A 9913-nucleotide genomic window follows, 5' to 3' on the forward strand; every position below is an offset into this window, starting at 1 on the left:
ATCCAAGCCCCCAGTCAGTGGTGTCTTCTTACTCAGTCGAGTGTAGGGCAATTCGGTTGTTGTCAAATTAGTTTTCTGAGGCAGGAGCTCCTCACCGGTAATTCACAAGGCACCACGACTGGTCCGCGAAGAATTAGGAGGTGGGGTAAGGTACCATAGGATGGGGTGGAAGTTAGACTGGCCCTTCCGCGCGGTTTGAGAAGCACCGATGTAAACTACAGTTCCACAATTTTACGTTGTCGGATAATTGATTTATCAGTCTTCAAATTTATCAGTCTTCAAAAGTTCATTTACACGAGGTCCAAAAATGTGGAAACATCAAATGTGTGGGAATTACACCACCTTGTACACTTAGCAGATGGAAAACCGACCCATTTTAATTTTGCACCTCCCCTGTCGAACGTGTCTGGCTAAACCACTACTGGAGCTCACCGCTCGTCCCAGAGAGCCCTGCCATCTCGTGGCTGCAGATGTCGACCGCAAGACTAAGCAGCGTGCTGGGCACCACGCGTTCTGATTGGCAAAATGACGCTTTCTCCGAGGTCTTCTGGTCAGTTCTCCCTCTTCTCGGCAAGTCCATTTTAAACAACGGAATGGACTTCAGGAGGAGGGAAAAGGGTTTCTCACGAGTGTTTCAAAAGCGCTTCTAGCTCTTGGCAGAAGGGTCTGGTTCGTGGCGGGCGCTCAATAAACGTTGTAAGCGTGCATTTCGAAAGAATCACTTTCTACAGTATTTTCTAGGAGGAATGGTGGGAGTTGTGAACCCCTCCGGGGGGAACCAAACATTTTCATTCGGAAAGAGGCAAAGGATTGGAGCGAGGTTGCTGATTCGGACACACTAACTTTTGTTGGTACTTGAAGGCGAGGCAAGCGCCTTATAACCTTGAAGTGACTACTTAGGAGGAGGGAGGGGCGGACTGTGCAGGTCAACTACAATTCCCAGGATGCCAGAGGGGGCGGGCCCCGCGACTGCGCTAACGGGCGCGCGGCGCTCATGTGACTTCAGCATGGCGGTGTTCGCGGATTTGGACCTGAGAGCGGGTTCCGACTTGAAGGCGCTGCGCGGGCTGGTGGAGAACGCCGCTCACCGTGAGTCTCCCAGGCGCGGGCGGCGGTGCCTGCCCAGCCTCGCTGCCCCTCAGACCATCGGCCACAATCAGGAAGAGCCCGGGGCCTGTCCTCGTCCAGGTCTCCTGGGATCTCTGGGATGTCCCTGGAAGCTGATGCCCCCGCGGTGTTGCTCTGATCCCGGGCGCGGGAAACTCGAAGGCACTTGGGAGCTTTTATCCAGCCTAGCTCCTTCTCTCCTGCACATTGAGGAACACTGAGGCTCTGAGAGGATGGGAGATTTGTGTAGAGCCCCACGGCTGATGGATGGAAGAAGCCAGGGCTTCCGAGTATATACATAATGCTTAGCTTGTACTTTTAGTATCACCTCCCGCCCCACCTTCCTGCCTCACGGCAGTATCGCAGCAATATGGGAAACGGGTGCACTGATGGGGAATGCTGTGGAGATTCAGAGAAGGGGGCAGGGACCTGAGGGTGACATTGTTGGAATACTGTTATTAAAAAGGGGAGGGCGGTGGGGTCGTACTAGGGAGGGAAGCAGCATGGCCAGCGTGTTCGAATGTTACTCATATTTGAATCCAAGGGAAGCAGAAGCCCTGAGAGATAAGATCCTATTTTAATTATTGGAGTTAATCGTGACTGCTACCTTCTTCCTTCCACTGTAAAGTGTGAGGATAGAGAGGTTTAAAAATAAAGAGGTTCTGCAGAGCCTGTCAAATACTGGATGCTCAATAACTATTTGAGACCAAATCTGATGAGAGGGAGAACCACTCTTTTGGCATCAATAAGCATTATCTTTTAATATTAGTATCCTGTCATCCCCATTGGTGTTTAAATAACTTGAAGATAGGAGTCATGATTTAGACGTATTTTTGGTTGTCTGAATGTCCATAACAGTGCCACACTGAGGCTGATAAAGGCAGGCCCTGCCCTCACAGAGTTCCCAATCTATCGATGGTGGATAGCTGGAAAGGGGAGGTGAGCAGTGGTGTGAGGGAGTTGTTATTCCATTTCTCCCTAGAAAAAGGGCCTCTGCAGGAAGTAGTAAGGGTAAAAAGCAAAAGAAATGAGCGAGAAAAAAGCTGTCACGCTAATAATACACCACAGAGGTCAAACAGAGCCCTGCCTCTGTGCCTGCACCTGCTCTAAAACATCTCTGCTTATTATCTTAATTTTCATGACAGCCGTGTAAGAGAAGTTCTGTTGTTAGCACCATTTGATAGTTGAGGAACCTGAAACTCGAGGTTGAGTAACTTGTAAGTGGTAATGCTTAGATTCGGAAGAAGGCAGTCTGAAGCCAGAGCTCACATGGTCCCTCTTGACCCGTAATCTTGACCTGAGTCAGGCTGAGCCTATGTGTACAGGAAAGAGGTTGTTACATTTAACAAGAATGTTCAGTTTTTCTTTTCAGTGGGCTATTCAGTTGTTGCCATCAATCATGTTGTTGAATTTAAGGAAAAGAAACAGGTAGGTAAAGAACATTTTCTGAAGTTAATAATAATCAGCTTTTACAATTGTTTTTGTTTATATTGGTAATATAGAAGCTACAGATGAGCATATTTCTTAAATGCGAGCTCTTTGGCACTATCTTATTTTGTATGTTAACAGTGGGGGAGATGCAGAGTTTTCTGTCAAGTACCAGGGCAGATGGAAGGATTCTTGAAGTTGAGTTGATGTTAATTAAATAACTTGCAATAACTTTTAAAAGTATATTGTTATTGACTGAATGGTAATCGCGGTATTTAGTCCTTTTTATTTTACTGACTTGGACTCGTTACTAATTGATTTCCTTCTTAAACATGCTAGTAAGTATGTTTGTTTCTCTTTAGGCCAACAGTTGTACCTTATAGATTATTCCAGTCTAAAAATGATTTTTCATCCCTTTCATCCATTGATGTTCTCAGCTGCTTCTCTGCTTATCAGCTTTCTTCCTTTCAAAACAAAACAAAAAATATATTTATTGTTTCTGGATGCCAGAAATGAACTTTTCTGAAAAGCCCTTGTAAGTTTTCCATTATGCTTCATTCCATTCACATGTAAAATCTAGGGTAACTGTTTATCATTTGTTGTAGGAAATTGAAAAACCAATAGCTGTGTCTGAACTCTTTACAACTTTGCCAATTGTACAGGTGGGTATTTTGTTGCTTAAGAAGTATAATACCTATTCAGACATGCCCAGTTTTATGTAGGGTTCTCTAACCTGCTTTGCTCCTTCCTACCTGCCTTACTTTTCCATCAAGACTCAGCCCTTTCATGAAGGAATCAAGTCAATACTATCGAGTCAATACTTCCTTAATGGTCTTTTTTCCTGAAGTCCTATAACCTTTAAAGAATCTCATTGTGTAGTTTAACATATGTATGTCTTTATTTCACTTATTATATTATAAATTCCTTGAGAAGGAAGAATAGGTTTTACTGATCGTTCCTACCCTTTATTGCTAGTGCCTTTTATTTATTTATTTAAAAAAACATTTTTTTAAACGTTTATTTATTTTTGAGACAGAGAGAGACAGAGCATGAACGGGGGCGGGGCAGAGAGAGAGGGAGACACAGAATGGAAAGCAGGCTCCAGGCTCTGAGCCATCAGCCCAGAGCCCGACGCGGGGCTCGAACTCACAGACCACGAGATCGTGACCTGAGCTGAAGTTGGACGCTCAACCGACTGAGCCACCCAGGCGCCCCTATTGCTAGTGCCTTTTAATGGCCATTTTCCAAAATGGAAAATCATTCATTTGTATTTTGAGCTTTTTTTGATAGAATGTTTTTGATTATAGGGAAAATCAAGACCGATTAAAGTTTTAACTAGATTGACAATTATCGTTTCGGATCCATCTCACTGCAATGTTTTGGTAAGTTAATTTTGCTTCTTTTTGACCCTGTAAGTTGTATTGGTTGAACAGTGTTGTAACAGTGTTTCCATCTCACCCCCTCCTGACATACCCTGCCCCCGGGCATGACACCTGCCTGTTCTCCCTGTCCTCAGAATCCACATAGCATAACAATCTCTTCTACTCTTGGCACATATATAGGGATACCATAATTAAAGAATCCTTTGACAACTGCTATTCGCTGAATTTGCATGAATGAGACCTAGGGTGGGTGCTGGGGATATTGCTGTGAATAATACACAGTTATTGAACTTAGGAAGTATAGTTTAATGGGCAAGACAGGCACTAAACAAATAATTTAAAATGTGAGGAATATTTAAAAAAGGTGGAGGCAGTAAATAAAGGATGCTCTGGGAGTGTGTAATGGGGGAGCCAACCTAAGGAAGTTGATACTCCAACTGGGGCCAGAAGAACCAGTAAGTGTTACATAGTACTGAGCAGAAGAGAGAGTGTTCCCACACAGGATGGATTATGTACAGGTCCTGGATCCAAGGAAAACATGGTGTGTTCTGGGAAATGAAACAATACCAGTAGGGCTGAGCCTAGTGAGCTGGTTAACCTGAGATGAGGTAGGGAGGTAGGTAAGGGTGAGCAGTTGGGTAAGCCCTTGAAGGTTTTAACTGAGGAAGTGAAATTATGATGTTTGCATTATTGGGAATGGATCAGAGGGGTTGAGTGGATTTGAGAGGTTTGGTGAGGTGGTGGCAGGGGATTGACAGAATTTTATGACTGATTGGATACAAAATGATGGGGTGGGGGGTGGTTGACAGGATTTGATGGTTGATTGGATATAGAATAATGACTCCCCAGGCATGGCCTAAGCACCCTCCTAGGTAGATGGCGGTACCCTTTCTTGAGAAGGGATGTACAAAGAGCAGGTGTGAGGGCATCATGTTTGGAACATTATTGTGAAGGTCAAATGCACAGTTGGAAAAAGGGGTGTAGCCTTCAGAAGAGTGGTCTGATTAAAGATACTGATTTGGAAGTGGTCACCCTGTAGAGAACAAATGAAGTGATGGCAATGGATGAGAATCCAAGTGCAATGTATATAAAGAGAAGTTCTAGGACAGAGCCTGAGGAACTTCAGCATTTAGTGGTAGAGCAGAGGAGGAGGAGCTAGGATTGGAGACTGAGGAGGGACTGTAAGAAATAGGAAGACAGTGAGCAAAGTGAGGAAGGGTGAGCAGCATCAGTGGGCCCAAGCAGTCCAGCAGGAGAAGGGCTAAAACATGTCTTGGATTTATTGCCAAGGAACTCCTTGGTTGCCTTAGCAAAAACCATCTCCATGGAAATGGTAGGGATGTGAGGAAGTGCAGATGGCGTGTGATGCTGACTTTGCTTGAGAAACTGACTCCACAGGGGAACAGAAGGCACAGGGAAGTTTGGATGAGAACCTGCTGTCTGGGTTAGTCAGGTGGGACAGGGAGGTACTCCTGTGAATGGGAAGGATCTCACGAAGGAGAGAGAAAGAGAGACCCTGGAGAAACTGAGCTTTATCGGGAGCTGGAACAGACTCCTTTGCCATAGAAAAGGAGTCATCAGGGAAAGGCTGGCCTCCTTTATAATGATTAGTGTTGCTAAAGAAATTGTGGAAAGTCAAACTTGGGGATTTTATGCAGCTGCAAGGCAGGGTTCTGGTTCTCTAGGCCCAGGTAGGTGTAAAGGAGCTGACTTTTGGTGGGTCACAAACACGTTCATTTTTTCTTGTTACCATAATATCCTGGTGGCCCCTTTTTGTCCCGTTTCCAATTGGGAGAGGCCAAGTAGAGGGCAAAGAATCCTAGATCTGGACTTTCCTAAGACCAGGAGCTCCCCTGTGTTAGCATGGGTTTTCCCAGCAGCTTTTCCTGTCTGCTTCAGCTTCTCTTCACCCCTCCTCTTTCGTCTTCTGATTTTTAGAATGCCTTTTCTTTTTACAAAGTAAGAAGTAAACATTTTAAAGGTGCAAACAGGCAAAGAATAAATATCACATATTATCCCATCATTCAGAGACCGTTCGAGTATACAGTTGACCCTTGAACAACACTGAGGTTGGGGGCACCGACACCCCACCCCTACCCCACACAGTTAAAAATCCGTGTGTGACTTTTGACTGATAACATAAACAGTTCACACACATTTGGTATGCTATATGTATTATACCCCATATTCTTACAGTAAAATAAGCCAGAGGAAAGAAAATGTTATCAAGAAAACACAAGAAAGAGAAAATGCATTTATAATTCTGTAGTATACTTATTGGAAAAAAAAAAAAAAAAAATCCATGTGTAAGTGGACCTGTGCAGTGCAAACCCGTGTTCAGGGGTCAGCTGCGTGGATTTCCAGCCTTTTCATATACACACACATACAGCTTAAGTTGGGGATTTTCGTTTTTAAGCAGTAACTCTTTAACTGATATATTCCTCCCTTTTTTAAAAAAAATTTTTAAACGTTTATTCATTATTGAAAGACAGAGAGAGACAGAACATGAGCATGGGAGGGACAGAGAGAAGAGGAGACAGAATCTGAAGCAGGCTCCAGGCTCTGAGCTGTCAGCACAGAGCCCGATGCAGGGCTCGAAATCACAAACCGCGAGATCATGACCTGAGCCGAAGTCGGACGCTTAACCGACTGAGCCGCCCAGGCACCCCAGTATTCTTCCCTTTCTGTCCTAGGACTGTCAGGTATATTCTTGCACATCTAGCATTTCAGCTTCTAGTTAAGAGTATTCTCATTGTGAACCTGATGGTATCATACTTAGTACGTGTATTTCTTGTCTCACAAAAAAATGGTGAGTTCATCGAGAGCAGAGGTACACCTTAAATGATTTTGTATCCCTCGTGCCCCGCACACAGTAGATGCTCACTGTGTGGCAGGCTCCTCCACTCCCTTGTAGGAGCAAGAGCTATCCAATTTGATTCTTCTATCTCGAGCACAGTTTGGTACCCAGTCACAGTGTAACGATGTAGGAAGGAGAATAATTGGTGGGATCTAAAATCTCATGTGCCTAGGCAGTCTTTTCTGTCAGCACGCAAAACAAAGCAGAAATGGCATATAAGAAGTATTGCGTGATTGAGATGTAAGTGCGTAAGTGCAGCTAGGCCAGGAGTCAGAATTCTATGTGTGTACTCGCCGTCATTGTACGATAACATTCTTTTTGTATTGCCAGAGAGCAACGTCTTCAAGGGTCCGGCTGTATGATATCGTTGCTGTTTTTCCAAAGACAGAAAAACTATTCCATGTAAGTAACAGTTAGTGAAAGAAAATAGGATTTGTTATTTTACGTACGAAGTCTGATGTTGTGCTTTTGCAGGTGCCCTGTTTCACTCCGTCTGGAAACTTAAGATGTTTCATTTGCACTTGGAATTCTGGAGTTTCATGAGAGGGTGCTTAGGAGGCATGTGGTTTTTTGTTTTGGTTTTATTCATCTTGCTGGATATTTTATGGGCTCAGATTGAAAGAGTGCCTCTGGGTTTTTTTTCTGTTTCTTTTTCTCGGCTTCATTCACTTATTCGTTCATCCATTTGAAACTGCCCTTAGGTAAATATTGGTCCGTCTCTTTCTAGCTCAGAAATCGCTTCGGTTTCTGCCCTCCATGCTGCTCACTGCTGTCTGTGAGGAGAGAAAGGTGCAAAGTTCTACTATGGCATAAAAGATCTCCTCTCTGTTGTTAGCTTTCTCCTTTGCATGTTCTGAGGTGTGGTTCATATGCCAGCACGATTAGTCAGCCTTTAGTCTTTGAAATCCTTCAGCATCAGCCATCTGCTCCTACTATTACCCTTCCTGTTCTGAGAGCCTTTATGAATTTAATTCCCTTTGGACTTTTAAAATTCAGAGACCGTTTGAGTATACAGTTGACCATTTGAGTATACAGTTGAGCCATTTCCATGACTTCTCAGGAGGAAAGGTTGTTAAACATGTCTGGTCATTTAGTCAAATTGAGACCAAATACATTGAGTATTTTAGTTTGTTTTGTTTTTCATTTTATTTTATTTTTTTTTCACACTGGGCATTTTAAGTGATTACAGGAAAGAAAAAAATCCAACTGTAATTTTTTTTTTCCAGGAATATGTTTTACTGTGTGTAATAGGTACAGCAGAAAGTTCTGAATGTTGTCTTCATCTAGATGCAAGAAAATAGCCATCTACCAAACCTATATCCACCCAACGGATATTGTAGGGAAAAAAATGTACTGGTATTTGATGTTTTAATTTTATAGCATGGTTAATTTTTAAGCAGTCTGTTCTAAAATTATAGGAAGTTTTCCTTTAAGTTTATCCAGTAGATGGAGCTGTTGACTAGGGAGGCTGATGTGTGATTACATTTAGTTTTTAAGGCAACTATCAATTCTTAATTATTCATATTAATTCACACAAAATGAATTAGCACAAATGAATGAAACAGCACAAATTATCTTTGAATGCCTTTTTTAAAAAATTCTTGATGATTCCCTTCGTAAAATACCCAATTATAGTAATTCCCAAGAATTTTGTTTCAGGAAAAGATGAGTTGGATCAAGTGGTTCTGTTTTCAAGAGGCCCTTGTGGAATTTTTAAAAATCGGGAAAGTCAGATCTCTCACTACTCAGGATTCTGATCTAGTAGGTCTTGGGTTTGAGTATCTTTTTTTTCAGGTTCCACAGGAGACTCTCATTCAGTGTTGAAACCCTAAGGAGGAGGCATGGGTGCGTGGAGCTTCTTTAAATAGCAACTTAGTTTTGTTATTAAGTAACAGCAACTTTGTTATAATGTAGACTGAAAGTTGGCTGTGTACCTCATTTTGTGTTGTCCATTTGTTTGTTGAACTGATTCTGAAGCACACAGTTTTCATTTCCATAGCCATTTACTGGTGATTGGAAAAACAAACAAAACACTTAAAAAAGACATACACTTATATATACTTCCAAAGACTTCTATGTATTATCTTTAACACAACAATCCCGGGAGTAAACTGGACAGATATATTTTATTATCATCATTTTTTAGAAGATAAAATTGAGAGGCTAAATGATTTGCTGTTAATCTCAGGTAGTATGTGGTAAAGCCAGGACTTTAGGTTTTAGAGTACATTAAAATTTCATTTAGCCATTTTATCTTACTACAGTTGATCCTTGAACAACATGGACTTGAACTGCACGGGTCCACTTGTATGCAGTTTTTCAATAAATACATTGAATAAATGTACAATGTAATTCAATAAATACATTCAATAAATGTACAATGTAATTTCAATAAATACATTGAATAAATGTATAAGTAAATGTATTTTCCTTATGATTTTCTTAATTTTTTTTTTTTTTTTTTGGTCTAGCTTTGCTATGAGAATAGTGTATCTAATACATAAAACATACGAACCTGTTAATCGGGCCTTGATGTAATCAGTAATGCTTCTAGTCAATAGTAGGCTATTCATAGTTAAGTTTTTAAAGAGTCAGAAGTGGGGGGTTGGCGCCCCTAACCCTCACATTCAAGGTTCAGCTCTCCTTGTTCTTCTCAGATTATTCAAAAGTGTGACTTCAAAAGCATGAACACATGCTTTATATGGTGGGTAGAACTGTCAGAAATACTCTGGGAGATGATTAAAGCTATAAATAACATGCAAGATATTTGGAATTGACTATACAGATATACTCAGAAAGTGACGTGGTGACAGTTTTTGAAATTGGAACATCTTCCTCTTCTCTGTCCAGATCTTACCCATTCATTAAGACAGAGTTGAAGTTAGCGCTCTCCCTGTTTTCCACAGAAAATCAATTTAAAAAAGACATTTTTCGGGGCGCCTGGGTGGCGCAGTCGGTTAAGCGTCCGACTTCAGCCAGGTCACGATCTCGCGGTCCGTGAGTTCGAGCCCCGCGTCGGGCTCTGGGCTGATGGCTCAGAGCCTGGAGCCTGTTTCCCATTCTGTGTCTCCCTCTCTCTCTGCCCCTCCCCCGTTCATGCTCTGTCTCTCTCTGTCCCAAAAATAAATAAAAAAAAAAA

The 9913-nt window shown here is 42.2% G+C and overlaps 1 protein-coding gene across 1 annotated transcript in view; it reads left to right on the forward strand.

The window, feature by feature from the left end:
- The first annotated feature begins 964 nt into the window (after nucleotides 1–964).
- Nucleotides 965–9913, forward strand: part of RPP30 (ribonuclease P/MRP subunit p30) — a 27642-nt gene continuing 18693 nt past the window's right edge. Inside the window, exons 1-5 of the mRNA XM_040485838.1 lie at nucleotides 965–1089; nucleotides 2480–2535; nucleotides 3141–3197; nucleotides 3843–3917; nucleotides 7105–7176. Of these exons, the coding sequence (XP_040341772.1) occupies nucleotides 1008–1089; nucleotides 2480–2535; nucleotides 3141–3197; nucleotides 3843–3917; nucleotides 7105–7176 (342 nt within the window). The 5' untranslated portion in view covers nucleotides 965–1007. The remainder of the gene's footprint in view (nucleotides 1090–2479; nucleotides 2536–3140; nucleotides 3198–3842; nucleotides 3918–7104; nucleotides 7177–9913) is intronic.

This window comes from Herpailurus yagouaroundi, unplaced genomic scaffold (assembly GCF_014898765.1).
Source record: "Herpailurus yagouaroundi ecotype Mexico unplaced genomic scaffold, PumYag 163, whole genome shotgun sequence".
Classification (NCBI taxonomy): Eukaryota; Metazoa; Chordata; class Mammalia; order Carnivora; family Felidae; genus Herpailurus; species Herpailurus yagouaroundi.